The sequence below is a fragment of the Myotis nattereri genome, assembly GCF_964212035.1.
Source record: "Myotis nattereri genome assembly, chromosome: X".
NCBI classification, from domain to species: Eukaryota; Metazoa; Chordata; class Mammalia; order Chiroptera; family Vespertilionidae; genus Myotis; species Myotis nattereri.
Genome location: NC_138078.1, coordinates 144,632,982 through 144,655,569, shown reverse-complemented (window position 1 = coordinate 144,655,569; position 22,588 = coordinate 144,632,982). Strand labels below are relative to the sequence as shown.

At 50.7% G+C, this 22,588-nt stretch overlaps 1 protein-coding gene across 1 annotated transcript; it reads right to left on the bottom strand.

The window, feature by feature from the left end:
• Positions 1-30: 30 nt before the first annotated feature.
• FGD1 (FYVE, RhoGEF and PH domain containing 1) lies at positions 31-21,447 on the bottom strand. Its single transcript, XM_081115435.1, has 16 exons — positions 21,435-21,447; positions 20,853-21,291; positions 19,020-19,109; positions 17,952-18,100; positions 13,246-13,402; positions 13,008-13,146; positions 11,201-11,259; positions 10,920-11,066; positions 10,143-10,235; positions 9,901-9,980; positions 4,832-4,862; positions 4,268-4,369; positions 3,034-3,159; positions 2,702-2,863; positions 1,486-1,629; positions 31-972 (listed from the first exon to the last, which is right to left on the bottom strand). Exons 2-16 carry the CDS (start codon positions 21,222-21,224, stop codon positions 667-669), a joined length of 2,157 nt encoding a protein of 718 aa, XP_080971561.1. The 5' UTR covers positions 21,225-21,291; positions 21,435-21,447; the 3' UTR covers positions 31-666.
• Between the last annotated feature and the right edge of the window lie 1,141 nt (positions 21,448-22,588).

Genomic DNA, 22,588 nt, shown 5'->3' with positions numbered 1-22,588 from the left:
GGCGAACAGAGCGCAGCAGTGCCCTGAAAGTTTCCGTAAGCCTGAAATAAACTGTATTTTTTTTTTCTTTAAAAAACAAAACAAAACCGAGAGTATCCATTGTTCTTCCCCCCTGTTCCCCTGTCCTGCCCGGTGGCCCTGCCATGGGTCTGGACGATAAAATACTGGGTAGCCTTGGGATTGGGTAGAAGCTGTAAGCCATGGAGAGGCAGGAAGGATCTGGTCACTGCCCCACCTCGCATCGTACGTGTGAAGACACTGGGTGAGGGGACAGGGGTGGGCCAGGGCCCCAGTGGGTGAACTGGCACTTGAATCCAGGTCTCTCCTGCCTCTGGTGCTTTTAGGGGGGATGGGGTAGAGGCAGGATCTGTGGGGTATTGAGGGGATGGGGAAACGGCCTAGTTCAGGCAGGTCTAGCAACAGCTCCCACCCTCCCTGGGGACGGGGATTAAAAAAAATTGAACATCACTGTAGGAATATTTCTTTTAAAAGCCCCCATTTTGTGAAAAGATGAATTAAAAAACCCAAGACCCAGCATTCGGGATTGAAAGTGCCCATGATGGGAGTTCAAGTATTGACTGAGCTGGGAGGGAGGGGGCTGGGGCCCCCAGTCGGACATGGGCAGCTAGAGTGTGGGGCAGGGGGCCCCAAGTCCCCCCAAACCCTCTAGGTCTTGTCTCGGGTCTGGGGGGCTTCAGAGGGTTCAGCGGTGGCTCCTGAAGCTGCCACCTGTGCCTCTTCCATCTCCCTGTCCTCAGACAGTGTGGGCCCCGGGCAGAACGTGTCCCCACGGCCCGCCCGGCCGAGCACAGCCATCCAGCGCCGCTGCAGCTCCTCTGTCTCGGGGCTGAAGTACCAGCTCAGGTGGCTCTGGGTGATCTTGAAGACATGCCGTCTGTCGGGCCGCTCCCCGGCCTCAGGAGGCCCCACCTCAAAGCCAATGAGGGGCAGGCTGCGCTGGGCTTTCACATCCTGGGGAACGGACAGAGCCAGGGTCACCGGAGGCTGCGCTTCTCACTGCTTTTTCATCTGCTAACCCCCCTCTTTTCCTTCCCCTGCTCAAGAACCATCCAAGGCTCTACTGGTAGCAACAGAAACTTGTCTGGGGCTGGCACGCAGGCTGGGTTCAAATACCCGTTTCCTCCTACACCCCAAACCAGCCGGGCTAGTTTCCTTAATGTATACCAAGTAATGTCTTCAGGCCTCTGTCTAGGCTGTTGCCCCCATTTACACGTTCTTCCCCATCCAGATTGGATCTAGTGGTGCCCCACCTGCACCCTGGCTTTCTCTGGGAAGCTAGCCCCTCCCCCCACCCCCACCCCTCACATTGGCCCACAATCCTTGTTTCTAGCCAGTCTGTCTCACAAGGGTGGGGGTTCTGATTTCTACTTAGGTTCACGCAATCCCCAAGGCCAAGGACTGAAGGGGAAGGGGGGTAGCCTGGCTCTGCCAGGTGGTTGAAGGGACCCGAAGGAGGATGCACACCTGAGGGGCTCCATAGATGTACAGCACCAAGGGCTCATTCTCAGGGACCACAAACCATGCCTTGTGCCAGCCTTTCCCGCCCTTCTCCATGTAGTGCAGGAAGCTGCAGATGACGCTGTTCTCCGCAGCCACTGAGGCCTGCTTCTGTGGCCAGAGACATAGAGGGCATGAGTGTTGATAGAAGGCCTGGCCGGGCTCCTCTGGGCTTCAGTACCCCTCAGCGGAGGTATTGCTGTGCCCATACTTCAGATGAGGATGCTGAAGCTCAGGCGGCAGTAGTGATTTGCCCAATGTCCCCCAGTGAGTCAGACAGGCCATGGCTACTACCTCTAAGAGCTGGTGGGAGAGGCACCTAAATGCCAGTCAGGCGTTCTTCCCTCAGTTCATTTATTCCTCAAGTCCTTTTATGCATTTGTACCTCACCTTTTTATTTTTTCCATCTTTTGTCATATCCATCCCCTACACTCAGCAAGAGGTGATCTGGCATTGTGGTTAAGGGGATGGGGGGGTGGGGGTGGTGGGTAAGGCTCAGAATTCCAGCTCTAGATGATGTATTGACTTGGAAGGAAAACAGATAGAGCTATTGTAAGGATTAAATGAATTAATAGATGCAAAGCGCTTAGAATAGTGCCTGGCACAGAGTAAGAGTTCTTTAAATGTTAAATAAAATAAATACCTCGATTTGGCTAAGAAACAAAACCAAAATGTGCACGCGCCTAGAAAGATAGGAAGCATAAGTGTTAGTGATACTCTAGTGGGTAGAAGAAATAGGGTGTTTTTATTACTTGTTTAGATTGTCGAGTTTTCTTCAGTGCACATATCCTACTTTGCAATAAGAAGAGATCATTTGTTAATTAAAAAACATGCAAGTTCTGCCACTCACTGGTTGTGTCACTTGGTTAAGTAACTTCCTTGGGCCTCAGTTTCCTCATTTGTAAAACAGGGATAGTAATAGCATGGATAGATTCGTTACTATGAAGATAAATGCCGAAAGCACTGAAATAAAAAGCCAGGTGGTTTTGCCAGGTGGCCGAAAGGACCCAACTGGCTTTCATCCAGTTGCATTCATTTTACGAGCTCCAAGCTTCGGTCACTTGTTCAGTGGATGCACGTGGCACTACAGTTTCAGAGCTACCCAGGCCTCAATCACTGGGTGGGTGGCTGGGGCCCATGTGCTTGGCGTGGAAGGGTCAGTGCTCATAGGCCTGGCTCTTACCTCCAGGATGGACCTCCGGCGCTGGGGTGTATGCTGGCTGCAGGCTGGGCTACTCCCAGGCACCCCGTGCAAGGCCACATAGCAGTCAGTACACACACGGTTGGAGCGGTTGTTGTCATAGATGAGGCGGGCCCGGAACTCGGAGCACTTCCCACAAACCACCTGAAGTGGCAAATGGGCAAGAGATGCCTGATTTCCAGAAAGCCTTCCCCTTCAGTGTCCCAACTCCCATGATGGACTCCCGGCCTTTCCTCAGTCTGCCCTCTCAGAAGTGGGCCTTCTGGTGGCCAGCCTGGCCCCTCCCTGGCTCTGCCCAGCCTCCCAACACTCACATGCCCGCAGGCCTTGCAGTGGTGCCTGCGCTTGGTGATGGAATTGAAGGGCTCCTGGCAGCGCATGCACATGGTGACTTCCTTTTCTCGGATGGGTGTTGGTGCACGCTTCCCAAGATCCACGTTCTGGAGAGAGGGTCAGGTCCTGGTTCAGAGGCAGCTACTCCCTAGGCCCAGCCCAGCCAGCCCAGCCAACCCTCACCCCTGCCCCAAGGCCTGGATCATCACTGGGAGGCAGCAGACACATTCAGAAGACCTGCCTTTCATAATTTTCTTATTTCACAAAATCCTATCATAGCTGTTAAGCATTTTAAAAAATCCTATCCTTCTTAAAGCTACCTAAGCTGTTTTTTAAAACACATATAACAACCCTAGCTGGTTTGGCTCAATGCATAGAGCATTGGCCTGCAGATTGAAGGGTCCTGGGTTCGATTCCAGTCAAGGGCACATGCCTGGGTTGCGTGCTCCATCCCCTGTGGGGGGGTGTGCAGGAGGCAGCCGGCCAGTAATTCTCTGTCATCATTGATGTGTCTAGCTCTCCCTCTCCCTACCTCTCTGAATCCATAAAAATATATGTAAAAAAATAAAAAACAGCCTAGCTGGGTGTGGCTCAGTGGTTTAGCATCGACCCAGGAACCAAGAGGTCACCAGTTCAATTCCCAGTCAGGGTATATGCCCAGGTTGCAGGCTCGATCCCCAGTGGGGGGTGTGCAGGAGGCAGCTGATCAATGATTCTGTCTCATCATTGATGTTTCTATCTCTCTCTCCCTCTCCCTTCCTCTCTGAAATCAATAAAAATATATTTTAAAAAACATAACATAGTATTGTACAATATCCCCATATTCAATGACTAGTCAGTGGTAATAGTTCAGAGTGTTGTGCCACAATCAGCATAGTTACCCTTTAGTATATGCTTCTGATTTATACGAAATAAATTCCGGGAGATACAGAATTAATATTGCTATATAGTTTTGTTAACTCCCGTTTTTCTGCTACTGTATTACATGTTACATGTATGCATGTTAAAGGCATTGCTGAAAAAATAAAAGACCTGCCTTTGAGTCCCGGCTGTATCCCTACCTTATTGTGCTACTGAACACAAGTCATTTCTATTCTCTGGGCCTGCATTTCCCCAGTGATATCTGCGGCCCTACCAACAAGACTGTGCTTCCGGTCTCCCTGGGTAAGGTGGGACTTGGAGGTCCAGTATAGAGGGAGGGGGTGGGACTCTTACTGGAGAGTTAGGGGGTGTGTCTTCATCTTCCCTGTTTGTTGAGTTCAACAGTTTGAAGGTCTCCAGCGTCTGTTCATGCTTCAGAAGGGTGGAGTTGATGGCCTGGGGAGGAGGTGTAAGAAGTAGGTCAGATCACCTCACAAGCCGTCCATTTCCACCCTCACCTCACTTTCCTATGACCTAGCCCGAGGTCAGAAAAGTTGCGTTCTCGGCACAGCTCTGCCCCTTGCTAGGTGTCTCAGTTCTGATATTTGTGAAATGAGGGTGGGGATCAGTGGCTGAAAAACCTCAAAAGGCCTTGCTAGCCACTGTCTGGGCTTAATTACGCTTTTACAGGGCTTAACTCACTGGGCTCACACTCCCAGAGGAGGCAGGTCTCTAAAGGAAGAATTTGGGAGTTTTTACCTCTGGAGCTCAGTGAGCTTATCTGTAAAATGGGGCTGGGAAAGTCTGTTGTCCGGGCTCATAGTGGTCAGATGTCAGTTTTAGGGGAGAGTTCACCAACCCCTTGGGAGCCTGTGAATACTCTTCCTGCCCCTACCACAAAGCCTTCTTGGATGTTACCTGGACCCAGTCTTTCTTCTCCTCCTCAGTCCTTGGGGGCAAAAAAAGAAAGATGTTGGGTTAGGCAGGCCAAGCAAAAGCGATCAGAGAGGTAAAGAGCAGATGTTTTGGAGTCAGACAGACCTGGGTTTGACCCTCTACTCCTTCACTTATAACGCATGTGATCTTAGGCACATCCTTTAACCTGTCTGAGCTATTTATCCAGTAATTATGAATACCTTCCAGACTTGGTGCTAGGGACTTGGGCCCCAGAGGGGACCCTACCCTCAAGGAACTAGTGGCCTGCGGGGTGGGGTGGGGGTGGGGGGGGGACAAACAGGGACAATACAAGGGTATTAGTGCTGCAACAGTGAAATCGGGCTGAGGAGTCCAGAAGAGACCAGCCCCGTCTGCAGTTTGGGTGGGGGTTGCTAAGGAAGGGCTTCCCTTAAGGAGGTGCTAAGCTTCAGGTAAAGATGAGGTGTGTGTGACAGTAGGGATATACAAGGAACCATAAATAGTTCCCTCTTGCAGGAATGTCAAGTGTGAGACAGAAGAGCAGTTTCTTTTTCTTCACTTGGAAAATGGAGATGATCATTACTTAACTGGGGTGACATTTACATGCCCAGCACAATCCCTGGTACACTAGATGCTCAATTAGTGTGGATTTCCCCCTCCCTTTGCCTTTCTCCCCTGACTCTCCTGTCTGCCCCGCAGTTTCCCCGGCCTCTGCCCCGGTTGCAGCCCCATCATGTGCTCACTAGGACTCAGCCCAGTTTCTTGGCTGATTTCCTTCTGGTCTCTTCTAATGACCTTCATATGCATACTCCAGACATCAAAAGTGCTCTTCTAACCCTAGCTGGTTTGGCTCAGTGGATAGAGCATCAGCCTGTAGACTGAAGGGTCCCAGGTTATATTCCAGTCAAGGGCACATGCCCGGGTTGCGGGCTTGATCCCCAGTAGGAGGCAGGAGGCAGCCAATCAATGATTTTCTCTCATCATTGATGTTTCTATCTCTCTCTCCCTCTCCTTTCCTCTCTGAAATCAATAAACAAATTTTTTAAAAAGTGCTTTTCTAGTATGAAAGTGTGATTATATTTTTAGAACCACTTCATGAAAAATTAAGGATGTGAGCCAATATTTAGCTACAAGTGTGTTCACTGCAATGCTGTTTATGCTAGTGAAAAAACTGGAAGTGGCCTAAGTCTGACAATAGGGAATCAGGTAAAAAAAGAAAAAGAGAAAAAAAAAGTACATCACTACTGAACACCAGCCAGGGCCAGCATTCTATTTTTGTTTAAAAATGATATGTGAGCCCTGGCCAGGGTGGCTCAGTTGGTTGGAAGTTGTCTCATGCACCGAAAAGTTGCCAGTTCAATTCCCAGTCAGGGCACATGCCCAGGTTTCTGGCTTGATCCTCAGTGGGGAACGAGCAGGAGGTAGCCAATCGATGTTTCTCTCTCTTACATCAATGGTTCTCTCTCTCCCTTCTTTTCTTTCTAAACACCAATATAAATATTTAAAAAATATATGTGACATGAGTGTTTACATTTGTCAAAACTCATCAATGCATTTGACCCCCTTAAGGCGTATGCATTTCACTGTTTGAAAATTTTGCCTCAGGAGAAGGAGGGTACCTAAAACAAATATTGAACTTTAGTTGATTATATGCCCATGAACGTCTTTAGGGGTGAGGTGTAGCAATGTCTACAAATGACTTTGAAATGCATTTTAAAAATCAGATGGATTGGTAGATGGATAAAAAGATTTGCAGAATCTATACAGTGGGCTTCTAGGTGTTCATTGTACAATTCTTTAAACTTTTCTGTATCTTGGAAATTTTTCATAGTTAAATACGGAAAGAAAACATTGTGTGCTTATATGTGAGTATGCATACACACACACACACACACACACACACGTGCACGCACACACATATGTGAATAGAGGAAAGGCCTCAGAGGGGATCTGCCAATACAGCAGCACTGGTTCTCTCTAGGTGGTACAATTCTAGGGAATTTTACTTTATTCTGATTGTACTATTTTTAAAAATTCTACTTTGTTTATATTTTCTAATTTCTTTGCAATAGAAAAGATTGCTTTTGATTTTTAAGAGCCACAATAGTGTTTTGGGCAATGCATGCTGAAGTATATAGGGGTGAAGTGCCATGTCTGTAATTTACTTTAAAATGGTTTAGTAAGCCGGTTTGGCTCAGTGGATAGAGCATTGGCCCGTGGACTGAAGGGTTCCTGGTTTGATTTCAGTCAAGGGTATGTACCTCGGTTGCAGGCTCCGCCCTTGTCAGGGCGCATGCAGGAGGGAACTAATTGATGTGTTTCTCTCACATCCATGTTTCTTTCTGTCTTTCCCTCTCTTTTCCATCAGTGGAAAAATATCCTCAGGTGAGGATTAAAAAATAAATAAATAAATTAAATGGTTTAGTAAGCCTGGCCAGCATGACTCAGTGGCTGAGTGTCAACCTATTTGATTCCTGGTCAGGGCACATGCCTGGGTTGCAGGCTCAATCCCCAATAGGGGGCGTGCAAGAGGCAGCCTATCAATGATTCTCTCATCTTTGATGTTTCTATCTCACTCTCCCCCCACTTCCTCTCTGAAATAAGAAAAAAAAAGACATTTAAAGAAATGATTCAGTAAAAGATAAATAAAGCAAAATGGCAATAGTTGTTGACTTCTAAGTCAGTGGTTCTAAACCCTTTTGCACACACTACTACACCTGGGGAGCTGTTAAAACTCCCCATGTTCAGGCTACACCCCACACAAATTACATCAGGGTCTCTGGGGGGCAGGGTGCCAAACATCAGGTTTTTTAAAAGCTCCCCAGGTGAGGTTGGCACCAAGGTTGAGATTTGGTTGTCTAAATGGTGGGCATATGGGTGTTTGTTGTATTTTGACTTTTCTCCGTATTTGACATTTTTCATTAAAAAATATATTTTTAAGGACAGGATTGCAAAGCAAACCCTCCATGCTTTCCTCCCACCACTAGGAGGAAACCCTGCACTGTTCAGCGCGCCCTTCTTCGCCCAGCTTTCCTCAGCAGCCCCTTCTCTCATCCCCAGTAGACTATACACCCTGCAGGGCCCCACACCTGCCCCCCCCCCATACCAGTAGGCTTTGTTCTTCTTTTCCTGGCCACAGGCCTCCAGGATGCTTTGTCTCCCAGAGCTTCAAACACCCTCTAGTCCACATTTGCTTCTCTCTCTCTCTCCTGCCTCTCAGCAGCCCCAGCAATGAGGGTTCTGACTCTCATTTCTCACTTCTTTGCAGTCTGCCAGAAGCAGATCATCTAGCCCAGTGGTCGGCAAACCGTGGCTCGCAAGCCACATGCGACTCTTTGTGGCTCTTCCACCAAATACCACATGCGGGCGCGCACGTACAGTGCGATTGAAACTTCGTGGCCCATGCACAGAAGTCGGTATTTTGTGGAAGAGCCACACTCAAGGGGCCAAAGAGCCACATGTGGCTCGCGAGCCGCAGTTTGCTGGCCACGGATCTAGCCATATGCATCCATTCTCTGGCCTCGCCCATGACCTTGGTACCTATCACCTGGGCCCTCAGAAGGCAGCATGAGCTCCAATCCCAACTCTGCTCCTTTCTAGCTGTGGGATCTTGGGCAAGGTGCCTAACTCTTCTGTGCTCAGTTTTCTCATCTGTAAAATGGGGTAGATGGTAACAGTAGCTTCAAGGACTGTTTTATTTTTCAAAACATATTTTTACTGATTTCAGAGAGGAAGGGAGAGGGAGAGATAGAAACATCAATGATGAGAGAGAATCATTGACTGGCTGCCTCCTGCACCCATGGGAATGGAACCATGACCTCCTGGTTCAGAGGTCAACACTCAACTACTGAGACACACCCGCCAGGCAAGGGGTTGTTTTAAGGATTGATTACACTTAAATTGTTGAAGCTAAAATTAAGTTAAAACAGTGCCTGGCGTAAGAGCAAGTAAGTCTTCATTAAATGTGAGCTACTATTATAACCATCCAAGTAGAGGATAGATAAGAAAGAAGCCTCTTTGTTTAATGGCTGGACATTACTTTTAACTTTATTATTTAAATTTGTTTTCCTGTTTGAAAAATGTCAAAAGTCATGGACAACAGTGTGGGATTGCTGGGGGGAGGGGGAGTGGAGGGAGGTGGAAGAGGATATGGGGGGGGATAAATGGTGATAGGTGGAGACTTGACTTGGGGTGGTGAACAAACAACACAGTGTAGAGATGATCTGTTGTGGAATTGTGGACCTGAAACTCCTATCATTTTAACCAGTGTCACCCCAATAAATTCAATAAAAAGGAAGAAAAATTTCATCCTAGCTGGTTTGGCTCAATGTGGATAGAGCATTGGCCTGCAGACTGAAGGGTCCTGGATTTGATTCCAATCAGGGCTCAATCCCCAGTAGGGGGTGTGCAGGAGGCAGCCGTCTCTCTCATCATTGATGTTTCTATCTGTCTCTCCCTCTCCCTTCCTCTCTGAAATCAAAAATATATTTTAAAAAGAAAATAAAAAATTTCAAGCATACTGAAAAACACAGTATAGCACAAGTACATTAAATATCTACCCACTATATAGATGCAAAAATTTAAAATATTTTGCTATATTTGCTTCATTTTTATTGATGTGTGTGTGTGTGTGTGTGTGTAAAAGTGTATATATGTATGTATTTTTGGTTGATAAGTCATTTAAAAAGAAATTACACATATGATACGAACTCCTCAGCATGCACCATCAGAAAACAAGACCATTCTCTCATCCACTCCCTGAGGAATTTAGCAGTCATTTCCCAAAAGCTCAATTCACATTTACATTTTCCCAATTGTCTTGCAAATATCTTTTAGGGCTGTTTTTCTCACACCAGGGATCAAGCATTGTAGTTGGTATTTCTCTTGAATCTCTGAATCTACAATAAACTCTCTGTGTTGTTATTCAAAACCACCAGAAAAACAAGCATCTTTGGGGAAACCCACCCTTTCCCAGGAACATCCCCCGCCTTGGGAAGTAGCCTGTTGCGCATGGCCCTAGGCAGAGAATGCCTCAGCCTATCTGAAGGGAAGGTACAGGCAAGGGCAGGTACCTGGCCTGGAGCTCCAGGGAGCGCTGCTTTCCTGACACCAGGAAGGTCCGAGGCAGATTGAGGTTGGAGCTTTCCTTTAGCTGAAATGGAGGGAGAAAGCAGCTTTGTGAGGGCTATTGAATCCCTCATCCTTTGCACGCATGCGCACACAGACTTGGGGGGCAAAGTCAGACGCCTCTGTTACAACCTCCCAGCACCAAGGCCCCATTTTCGGTTCCCATTTCCCACGCCCTGGCACTTACCTCCATGCCATCTACATCGATGCGTGCCCGCACGCTAAACTTCTGGCCAAGGAGCCGCAGCCTGGGCACGCAGTAGAGGAGGCGGTCATTGAACTAGGAAGGAAAACATTGGGCTGTAGGTGCGCAGGATCCAGGAGAGCTGTGCCCAGCTCCCTACAATCTTATAGGACTCCTGAAGCTTTATGACTGGGGAGTCAAGGCAACAGATGGAGACAATGGCCTAGACAGGACACAAAGGTCGCAAGGAGCCCTAGCCGGTTTGGCTCGGTGGACAGAGCGTCGGCCTGCAGACCAAAGGATCCCGGGTTTGATTCCAGTCAAGGGCATGTACATTGGTTGCAGGATCCTCCCTGGCCCATGCAGGAGGCAACCAATTGATGTATTGCTCTCACATCGATGTTTCTGTCTTTCCCTCTCCCTTCCACTCTCCCTAAAAATCAATGGAAAAATATCCTCAGGTGAGGATTAACAATAAATAGATTAGATGATAGATAGATAGATAGATAGATAGATAGATAGATAGATAGATAAAGGTTGCAAGGAAGAGTCTAGGCATGGGAGTCACTTCCTAGGTGAGTGACCTTGGGCAAGTCACTTCTCTTGGTCTTAGTTATATCATCTGTAAAGTAGAGGAAAAACCATTCCTAGTGTAGGTAGTGAAAGTGCAATGAGTCAATGGAGGAAAGACTGACTAGCAGGAGGTAGAGTCTTGAGTGAGTACCAGGCCAACATGTATGGAGGGCCTGGCCCACCCGTAACCCCACACCTGGCACTTACTAATATGAGGTATCGGTCTTGAGTGGTCCCATTCTTCGCTGACAGCTTAAGGATGTGGCCTTCTTTGATGAGCTCTTTGGTGGGGCTGACGATGTCTTCCTCACCCCCCAGCAGCTCATATACTTTCAACAGCTTGTGCATTCGCTCCTGGCAAGAGACAGTGAGCAAAAGGCAGGGTTGGGGTGCTGGCCTCCCCACCGATGTCCTCGAGGAGCAAGCCCTCCAGGACAGAGACAGCACAGGCGGGTGGCCAAGGAAGGGCAGGGCGAGAGGCCACTCACCATTTTGCGGATGGCAGCGTTAGAGTGCTCCGCGGCGGTGGCTATCAGCTCCAGAGACTCTGTGGGCAGAGTGGGAAGTTAGATGGAGGAAGGCCTAGCAGAGAAGAGGCTCTTGGGAGCTCCTTTGCTTCCTGAATACCTCCTCCTGGCCTCCCTACACCCTCCCCATCCCAGAAAGCACCAGCCTCAAAGATGTCCATAGCAACATCACACAAAATCAGAAACTGTCTCAATGCAGAATCATAATACATGGGATAGCTGGTGGCCTATACAATGCAAGCTTAACAAGATAATTATTACCATTAAAAAGAACCACAACAGCCTGGCCAGTGTGGCTCAGTGGTTGAGCATTGACCCATGAACCAGGAGGTCTCAGTTCGATTCCCAGTCAGAGCACATGCCTGGGTTTCAGACTCGATCCCCAGTGGGGAGCTTGCAGGAGGCAGCTGATCAATGATTCTTTCTCATTGATATTTTTCTCTCTCCCTTCCTCTCTGAAATTAATAAAAATATATTTAAAAAAGAAAATGGGGGAGCTTGGTCTGGGGCAAGTTAGTTTGGGAGTTGAGACAGAAGGTCAGACTTGGAGCTTGGCATAAGTAGCCTAATTTGGGGGACTTGGGCTAGGGAGAAGAGAGTCTGAGTTTCTGTCTGGAGCTCAGTCTGGGTAGCTCAGTCTCAGGGTTCTCTCTGGGGTTCACACTGGGGAACTCTAGGAATCCAGTCTGAGGACTCAGTGGTCTCGGTCTGCGGGATGGATCTTGAGTGTCAGTCTTTTGGGCTCAGTCTGAGGGGCAGTAAATGGAGAGATTCATCCAGGGTGCTCAGTTTGGCAATACCCTTCTATAGAATGGTGAACAAGGAGACCAGACTGGGAGAAAGCTGGGGAGACTCTGGGGAGCACTTTTGGGGGTGTGACCCTGGGGGTGGGTCTCATACTGGAGGAATCAGAATGAAACACTTTCTAGTGGTTCAATGTGGGGAGGCGGCATCTCAGCCTAGAGATCTAAATCTTGGAGGCAGAAAACACCGAGTCCAGTCTGGGAGGCTCCATTCTGGAGAGCTTATGCTTGGGGGCTCAGATCAGACTCGGAGGCTGTTTGGGGAGGTTCATTCTGGGTGGGGGCTGGCCGACAGGGAGTGGAGCTCTAAATGTGGAGGATGGACAATCCGACAAATCTCAGCTCAGCTGTGGAGACCGACCTGCAGGTCAGTCTGGACTCTCAGCATAGTGCAGTGGTTCTCAACCTTCTGGCCCTTTAAATACAGTTCCTCATGTTGTGGTGACCCCCAACCATAAAACTATTTTCGTTGCTACTTCATAACTGTCATGTTGCTACTGTTATGAATCGTAATGTAAATATCTGATCTGCAGGATGGTCTTAGGCGACCCCTGTGAAAGGGTCGTTCGACCGCCAAAGGGGTCGCGGCCCACAGGTTGAGAACCGCTGGCCTAGTGGCTCAGTGCCTCTGGACTTGGACAACTTCCTTTGAGGACAAGTCTAAGGGTCAGCTTTGGGGTCTTGGCCTAGGAAGCAGGTGTCTGCCTTTAGGGGATCATTCTGGGCATGCGCCTCCAACTCTGGCATTCCAGTTGGGAACTTGAAACATGGGGACTCTTGAATGTTCTGTGTGTGTCCTCAGGCAGAGTCCTCAACCTGGAGGTTCACCCGGGCCTCACTCCAGAGCTTCCAGGTGGGCCTTTCAGCTTGGAGATCCCATTCTTGGATTTCCACTATGTGGCAAAGGAAGGCTGGCCCGTGAATGAAGTCTTGGCAGGGGGCTGGGCCCGGGTGTGTGCACTCACTTTGGGCATCCTTGCTGTCCGGGGAGCCGTGGGGCAGCTTTAGAAGATAGTCCTTGAGAAGCAGCTCGTAGCGGGGGATGCGCTGCACGGGCTCCAGCATGTGGTGCTGCAGCGTCAGGTTGCCACAGGCTTCCTCCTTCTGTGATGGGCAGAGGCACAGGGGCTCAGGACCGGCCAGACCCCACACTGGGCCCCCACAGACCTGTCCTCCCACCTGCCCCATCCCTCTTGGCCATACCTGCACCTCGTGGATGATCACTTTAAACTGGGTGGAGCGCTCTGTCCAGGTGTTGACCAGCTCCACGGCGCGGTCGAAGTTTTTCACATACTCGCCGTACATCTTGAGGAAGGGCGCCAGCTTCTGCAGGATATCTCCGATGCGTGGGTAGCGGTCCCTGGGATGGAGGCAGGGGTTGACATGGTCCTGTTGATCCTTGTCCCCAGCCCTCCCGCTGCCCCCTACCAGCCTCAGGCAGAGACCCATGGGGTCTCTTGGTCCTGGACATCTACTTCTCAGCCAGTCTGCTCCTTTGTTGTTGTTGTTGTTGTTTTTTAAATATATTTTTTATTGATTTCAGAGAGGAAGGGATGGGGAGAGAGAGAAACATCAGTGATGAAAGAGAATCATTACTCGCTGCTTCCTGCATGCTGCACACTGGGGATTAATCCCACAACCCGGGCATGTGCCCTGAACGGGAATCGAACCGTGACCTCCTGGGTCATAGGTCGACACTCAATCACTGAGCCCCACCGGCCAGGCCAGTCTGCTCCTTTGGAAGTTCTGCTTCTATTATCAGCTAATTAGGCCAAGACACTCAGCTTGATGTGAAACTTTGGCCTGGGCTGCCACCTACCCCAATGCTGCCCTGCTCAACACCAGGAGTGACATGCCCTGGATACCTGCCCTGACCTCACTGCAAGGGCCACTTCATACACTGATCATTATTTTTTTTTAAATATATTTTTATTGATTTCAGAGAGGAAGGGAAGAGGGAGAGAGAGATAGAAACATCAATGATGAGAGAGAATCATTGATGAGCTGCCTTCTGCATGCCCCCCACTGGCTGGGAAACACAATGATTATTGATTCTGCACCCAGTCTTGTGCTGGGTGATTCTGGGGATACAAATGAGTCAAATTTAGTGGAGCCCCAAGATGGGAATGGTCTAGTAGGCGAGGCAAAGTGATCAGGCCTGGTAGCACTCCTCAATAGTCTCTATCAGCTAGGGGATACACAGGATGATGCCTGGTTCAGCCTGCAAGGGTCACAGCCAGTTGAGGAAATTGGCTTCAGCCAGCCCTCTCTGGTCCCTGTCTGGTGAGGGGGATATATTTTATCCTGTGGTTGTGGGGAGTGTAGAGATGATTTTAAACAGGAAGTGACATGGTCTTATTATCCTTCAGAAAGACCATTCTGGCAGTTGGTGTAGACTCTAGATCAGTGGGTCTCAACCTTCCTAAATGCCGCAACCCTTTAATACAGTTCCTCATGTTGTGGTGACCCCCAATTTCATCGTTACACATTGAACATAATTAAAGCATAGTGATTAATCACAAAAACATTATGTAATTATATATGTGTTTTCTGATGGTCTTAGGCGACCCCTGTGAATGGGTTGCTCGACCCCCAAAGGGGTTGTGATCCACAGGTTGAGAACCGCTGCTCTAGAGCAAGGGTGGGGAAAATCATTTAGGGGTGCGTTAATTAAATGTTTAACCAAATATAGCAGGTGATTTTTTGTTTTGTTTTTTGTTGTTGTTTTTACTCCTCACTTGAGGGTATTTTTCCATTGATTTTTTTTTTTTTAAGAGAGAGTAGAAGAGAGAGGGAAAGACAGAGAGAGAAACATCGATGTGAGAGAAACACACCAATTGGTTGCCTCCTGCATGTGCCTGACCAGGACCTGGGCCTGGGAAGAACCTGCCATGGAGGCATGTGCTCTTGACCAGAATCGAACCCGGGACCCTTCTGTCTGCAGGCTCCATCTACTGAGCCAAACCAGCTAGGGCATAGCAGGCTAATTTTTTTATTGTTGTGGTTAATACTCACCCAAGGATATTTTTTTCCATTGATTTTTAGAAAGAGTGGAAGGGAGGAAGAGAGACAGAGAGAGAAACATTGGTGTGAGGGAGACACACTGATTGGTTGTCTCCCGACCAGAGCTGGGGATTGAGCCTATAGCAGGCTAATTTTTAAGTTAATTATTTTGTATGGCCACAAATGATGTTATAAATATCCAAATGGCCCTTGGCAGAAAAAAGGTTCCCCACTCCTGCTCTAAAGGATGGATTGGAAGAGGAGAGCCTGGAGGTTGGGAGACTATCACCCCTGCCCTCCTACCTCAGGCCTCAGCTTAGGCTTCACCTCCTCCCTAGACCCTTCACTAACCCCTCCCTGCTAGGCTTGGTTTGGTCCGTTTGTCTGGATTCCCACAGCCTCCCATTCTGAGCTCTGTCATAGCACCAGTGAAAAATATCAACAGCTCACATTCATTGAGCAATTCTTATATACCGGGTACTGTTCTCTACATGAATGAGCTAATTTAATCCTTAAAGCATTACAAGTGAGCCTATTCTTACTACTTTTATTCCACAGAGAGGAAACTGAACCACAGTAATTTAAGAAACTTAATGTCACAAACCTACACATGACAGAGCTAGAATATGAACCCAGCCCGTTTGGCTCTTAACCTCATACTCTTAAGAGCTTTGCTACCCTATATAATAAAAGCCTAATATGCTAAGTGTCCGGTCATCCTGTCGGCCGTTCAACTAAAGCATAATCTACACTAATAAAAGAGAAACATGGTAATTGGCGTACGACCACTACCCTTTTCATTGGCTAATCAGCGAGATATGCAAATTAACTGTCAGCCAAGATGGCGGCCGGCAGCCAGGCAGCTTGAAACTAACATGAGGCTTGCTTGCCTCAGTGATGGAGGACTCCAATGTTCCCTGCCTGCGACTGCAGGCCTCTGAGCGGGCAGTTTGAAACATTGTAACAAATACCGCCTGACTTCAGCCAGCAGGATCGCAACATTGTATGCAAAGGCCAGAAACCTACCTTCAGGAGCGGAGGCCTAAGGGCTGGAGCCAAGCCTCAAGCTAAAGCTGGCCCAGAATAAAAAAAAAAAGGAAAAAAGGAGCGTTTGGGAGTTCAGTCACCCCCAGCCTGAAAACAGCCCTCAGCCCCTCACCCAGACTGGCCAGGCACCCCAGTGGGGACCCCCACCCTGAAGGGTGTGTGACCAGCTGCAAACAGCCATCATCCCCTCACCCAGGCTGGCCAGGCACCCCAGTAGGGACCCCCACCCTGATCCAGGACACCCTTCAGGGCAAACGAGCTGGCCCCCACCCGTGCACCACGTCTCTACCCTATATAGTAAAAGGGTAATATGCCTCCCAGCACCAGGATCAGCGGAGCCGCGAGGCCACCCGGCACCGGGATCAGCATGACAGGGGGCAGCGCCCAAACCCCCTGATCAGCCTGCAGCTCTGTGTGTGACAGGGGGTGGGGCCACAACCCCCTCCCCACCCCGGGCCCTGCTCTGTGTGTGATGGGGTAGAGCCATAACCTCCCCATCGGCCCTGCCCTGAGTGTGAGAGTGGCGGCGCCCCAACCCCCTGATCTGCCCTGCTCTGTGGGTGATAGAGGGTGGCGCCCCAACCCCCCCCCCACACGGGCCCTGCTCTGTGTGTGACGGGGTAGAGCCATAACCTCCCCATCAGCCCTGCCCTGAGTGTGACAATGGCGGTGCCCCAACCCCCTGATCGGCCCTGCTCTGTGGGTGATAGAGGGCGGCGCCCCAACCCACTGATCTGCCCTGCTCTGTGTGTGACAGGGGACGGTGCCCCAACTCCCCTATCGGACCTACTCTGTGAGTGACAGGAGGGAGCTCCCCAACCCCCTGATGGGCCCTGCTCTGTGCGTGACAGGGTACGGAGCCCCAACCCCCATGATGGGCCCTGCTCTGTGTGTGACAGGGGGTCGCGCCGCAACCTCCCCATCGACCCTGCCTTGAGTGTGACAGGGGGCGGTGCCCCAACCCTCCAATTGGCCCTACCCTGAGTATGACTGAGGGTGGCATCACAACCTCCCGATCCGCCCTGGTCTGTGCATGACAGGGGGCGGTACCCCAACCCCCCAATCGGCCCTGCTCTGAGCCCGACCAGGGGCTGCACCTAGGGATCGGGCCTGCCCTCTGCCACCCGGGAGCAGGCCTAAGCCAGCAGGTTGTTATCTCCCAAGGGGTCCCAGACTGCTAGAGGGCACAGGCCGGGCTGAGGGACTCCCCCTCCCCCCGAGTGCACAAATTTTTGTGCACCGGGCCTCTAGTATGCTAATAATATGCTAAGGCCACTCAACCGCTCACTATGACATGCACTGACCACCAGGGGGCGGGCAGACAGTTGACCGATTGACCAGTCGCTATGATGTGCACTGACCACCAGGCAGTAGATGCTCTGACTAGTAGGTTAGCTTGCTGCTGGGGTCTGGCCAATTAGGACTGAGTGAGACAGGCCAGGCACACCCTGGAGCCCTCCCGCGGTCCCTCCCCGGCTGGCCAACCTCCCGTGTCCCTCCCTTGCCCCAATCGTGCACTGGTGGAGTCCCTCAGCCTGGCCTGCGCCCTCCTGCAATACGGGACCCCTCAGGGGATGTCAGAGAGCTGGTTTTGGCCTGATCCCACAGACCAGGCCGAGGGACCTCACTGGTGCACGAATTCGTGCACCAGGCCTCTAGTTCTGTTATAATTTTCTGAGTCCTGGACTGTGTTTCCTATTAGTCTGGGAGGGCCTAGAAGGCAGAGCTTGGGCCTGATTCTTTCTGTGACAGGTGGTAAGGGCAGAGGGCAGGCAGCAATGAACTTGTGCACACATCTGGCCTGAGTGTCAACAGGCAAGTGGACAGGAGGACAGAAGCCTAGATCTGGGGCCCCTCACCATTCTTCCATGCGCTTCTCTAGCTCAGGCAGCAGGAATTGCTGGTGGAAGCAATAGATGGAGCAGATGTTAGAGAAGATGCCATGGACAACATCGGCCGGGAAGGAACTGCGGTTCCGGGCTTCTTCCAGCAGCCGGGCACAGAACACCTGTGGGGCAGGGCAGAAGGCTCAGCCCAGCTGGGCCTGGGGTTTGGCTAGGGGAGGGGTGGCTCGCAGGTGAGGGCAGTGTTTGTGGGTAGCACTGTGGACCTTTAGGATCAGCATGGTCTTGAGACTGAGGAGAGAGGGAATGGCATTAGATTTCCATGTGGGGTTGGATCAGATGGTCAAGGTTAGGACCTAGAGGTAGGCACTGGAACAATGAAAAGTCAGAATCAGGGTCAAGGTCAGAATTAGATTCAGGGTCAGAGAGAAGGTTGGAATTAGATCTGTTCATTTCGCAAATATTTTTGAGTGCCTACTGTGTGCCAGGCAGTGAAGAAAGCAGTTAAAAGTCCCTGCCCTTAGTGATTCTAGTGCAGGGGTGGGCAAACTTTTTGACTCGAGGGCCACAATGGGTTCTTAAACTGGACCGGAGGGCCGGAACAAAAGCATGGATGGAGTGTTTGTGTGAACTCATATAAATTCAAAGTAAACATCATTACATAAAAGGGTACGGTCTTTTTTTTTTTTAGTTTTATTCATTTCAAACGGGCCGAATCCGGCCCGCGGGCCGTAGTTTGCCCACAGCTATTCTAGTGGATTTGGAGTTAGTGTTAGAATGAGGTTCAAGGTCTGGTTTACAGGCAGGGGTCAATTCAGGATCTGGATCAGAGTTGCAGTTAGGGCTGGTGTACCCACCCAGGGTTAGGGATGAAGGTTGGTATAAAAATCAAGTTTGGGAAATCAAGTTTGGGGTCATAATCAAAGTAGACTTTAGGGACAGAATGGGGGTCAAGGTCAGAGAGGAGCCTCACCACCTCTAGATTCTAGCCCCAATGGAAGGGTTGGGCTCAGGTCCTATCTTTTCCTCCTGGGCATCCACCTACCAGATCCCAGGGCCCCGGGACCCCGAGGGGCTACTCACCTGATCCAGGAGGTGGAGCCTGGAAACGTAGGCCTTCTCGGTCTGCAGGAGCTCATTGGCAATGTGGAACACCTTCTGCTGCACGGTCAACTGGAAAGGAAAAGAAGCAACCTGACCCACAGTCTTGTACTCTAACCTTTACCCAAGCCCCCAGAATTCTCAGAATACCTCAAAGGCTAGTCTAAGTCTAATGCCAGAGATAACCCTCCATCCCATTTCTAGACCTTTAAGCCCCCTAGTTTCATCCCTGACTCTTCAATATATCATAAAAGCCATCCCTCACCCGGCTGGCATGGCTCAGTGGTTGCTTGTTTAACTATGAACTAGGAGGTCACGGTTCGATTCCCGGTCAGGGCACATGCCCAGGTTGCAGGCTCAATCCCCAGTAGGGGGCGTGCAGGAGGCAGCCGATCCATGATTCTGTCTCATCATTGATGTTTCTATCTCTCCCTCTCCCTTCCTCTCTGAAACCAATAAAAATATATTTTAAAAAAGCCACCCCACAATCCAGATGCCATGCACTCCTTCACTAGGCCAGTCATTCACACAGCGCTCTGCTCTCTCCATTCATTTACATAGTGCAGTGGTTAGGCCTGTGGGTCAGGAAGTCAGACTTCCCGGGTTCAAATCCTAGCTGTGCCACTCGTTGGCTTACATAAATTGTGTAACTGCTTTGTATTTAAGTGCCGTTATCTACATATACAGCTAATAATAGCGCCTACGTCCATTTGTAATCAAGACAAATGATTTCATATAAGTGAAACAGAGCAGACTGCGGATTAAGTAGTCTATAAATGTTAGTATTTATTCACCCACTCAGTTCACTGTCAGCAAAGGCTTGCTGAGTACCTGGCGTGGGAGGAAAACACAGAAATCTAAAAATGTATAAAACGCATTGCCTGTTGGCCCAGTTTCCTATTCACTGGACATGTATTTGGAGAGTCCCTGGCCTCAGCTCCCACATTTGAGCTGGATTCTGGTGGAGCAGGCATCCTGGCCATGACCCAACTTCTGGCTGCATCCTAAGGATGCCTTTGGAAGCAGCTTTAGGCTGCCAGGGCCCAGAAAGAGGTTCCTGTGGCCAAGAGCCCTCGTCCCCAGAGCCTCGGGTACCTGGGGCACTCCACCCCCTGTGCCCCTCCGGAGGCCAGCTGTGGAGAAGTCCCTCTGAATGTGAGAGGCTTTCCATGTTACAAATAAAGAAACTGAGGCTCATGGTGGGAGAGCAAAGACTTGCCCAACATCCCATAGCGGTTAAGTCATGGGATTTTTGAGCTAGAACAAGGCTCTGAAGGTCCCCAACGAGGATGGCCATCTTCAAGATGGAAAAACTGAGGCACAGCCCAGTCGGCATGGCTCAGTGGTTGAGCATCGACCTATGAACCAGGAGGTCACGGTTCAATTCCCAGTCAGGGCACATGCCCGGGTTGTGGGCTCCATCCCCAGTGTGGGGCGTGCAGGAGGCAGCCGATCCATGATTCTCTCCATCATTGACGTTTCTATCTCTCTCTCCCTCCCCCTTCCTCTCTGAAATCAATAAAAATATTTTTTTAAGAAAGAAAAACTGAGGACCCACTAAGTGTTTCTCCAATGAGGGCGGAACCATTTTCCAAGTGGGCATTTGGAACTGTGCACGGTCAGGCTAGTAGTCACAGTGGTGATGGGACAGGGTGTTGCTACTCATAGTTAGTACCAGGGGACCAGGGAAGCCCAACATCCAAAGTGGAAACACACTCTTTGGAGAAGTACTGAGCTAGAGAAAGAACCCAGCGAACCAGCCAGGCTCCTGGTTTCTCCAAAGGGTCCTGCCGGTCAGCGAACACAGGTCAGTACCTCCACAGACTCCTGTCTTTCCATCAGGGGCACTGGGATTTCTCTGTCCTTCTCCTCCTCCTCCTCCTCGTCCTCCTCCTCCAGGTCGCTATCCACCTCCTGAGAGCTGGGCCGGTGGGGGTCAGCCAAGGCCGCGGGGACACTGGCCAGGGCAGGGGGCCCGGGGCAGAGGCTGTGGCTGGGGGGCCCGTCATCGCTGACGAAGCAGGTCTCCTCGCTGTTGGACGGTGAGCTGATGCTGTCAATGCCGCTGTCCCGGTTGGGCACCTTCTCGCCATCCCGGGGCCCAGGAGCCAGCAGGAAGAGGCAGCGGGAGGCCTCGCCCTCGGGGAGCTGGGGCACCGGAGGCTGCGGGGGTGGCTGTGGCAGCATGGCTGGCTCTGTGGGACCTGGGCTGGGGCCAGGGGCTGGCCTGTCTGAGGCGACAATCACAGGCTCCCTGAGGCGGGTGGTGGACACACATGGAGGCAGGTGTGAGCTTGACTGCGAGGCCTGTCTTACGGCTGTCCTGCCTACCCCGGGCCTACCCTCACCCTCACCCCCACCCCCACCCCTAGAGGGTCCCCCAGGCACCACACTCACCTTTCAAATTTCTCGATCAGTGAGGATACGGCTGCGGAACTAGGGCTGGCCTCTGCCCTGGGAGCCAGGCCCTTGGCCACTCGGGGGTCTGCAGGCAGCGGGCGTGATGGTGGAGGGGGGATGGGCTCGGGTGGAGGGGGCATCCGGGGCATCTGCAGGTAGCTGGGCTTTGGGGGGACTGGATGACAGGGGACAAAGAGAGGAGATCCCAATGCGCTGGGTTTGGATGGGGCTGTCACAGCCAGGCCACCAGCCCCTCCACACCCCCTGAGGTAGGCACCGAGCAGGCCCAGGGTGAGATCCCAGTGTGTGTTCATTAGCTCCAAGCCACAGCCTCTGCCCCGAGACCATGGTGCTTCGTGTTCTTCTAACACGCCTCTCCTCTGCCCCTGGCCAGCCTTTCCCTTCCTCCCTCCCCTCTCCTGGGCCATTTCCCTGCCACTCTCTGGAACAACTTACCCTGTGGCTTTGGGCCTGGTGCCCGCTTCAGTGGCGAAGGACGCTGGCTGGGGGTTTCGGTGGGGGGGCCAGGGTCTGAGCGAAGCCGCTGGGGACCTTCTGGATGAGGCTCAATGTTCTGGCCAGGGTCAAGGGACAAACTTTTCACCAGGATCCGGTTTCCCTGGTGCAGCCCTGCAGGAAGGGAGAGACTGGGTGTGAAGCAACTGATGTTACTGCAAAGGGGACTGGGGCGTAGCACATCTTAGCAGGTGTCTGGGGTGTCAGGTTTCCCTGCGCCCCTCTCTTGGCCACACTGCCATCCTGGGAAGCCCCTATCCCAGCCCTCAGGCAGGGAGCCAGGCCCAGAGCTGGGGCTGGGAGTTTTCACCACTAGAGAAGACCTTTGGCAACAGGATAAGAGTTCTTTGTGATCAATACATCGATCCCTTGCATGTCATTATTTACTTGGGAGTTTACCCAGGTGGGGGTGGGAGCGAGCACCCTATAGTTTGCTTAGTTGTAGGCCTGGTTTATTTGACCAAAGTGGGTACATTGGGCCTAAACCATCCTCTTTTTTTGTTAATCCTCACCCAAGGATATTTTTTCCATTGATTTTTATTTTTTTATTTTTTTAAAAATATATATTTTATTGATTTTTTACAGAGAGGAAGGGAGAGGGATAGAGAGAAACATCGATTAGAGGGAAACATCAA

Bases quoted from the DNA above. Each gene is read 5' to 3' on its own strand.
- FGD1 (XM_081115435.1), bottom strand. From the start codon at position 21,224: ATGCTGCCACAGCCACCCCCGCAGCCTCCGGTGCCCCAGCTCCCCGAG. The intron at 13,403-17,951 runs GTGAGGGGCCCC...CCTCCATCCCAG, and splicing joins GAGAAGCGCATGGAAGAATG to GGACCGCTACCCACGCATCG. The intron at 1,630-2,701 runs GTAAGAGCCAGG...CTCTGGCCACAG, and splicing joins GCCGGAGGTCCATCCTGGAG to AAGCAGGCCTCAGTGGCTGC.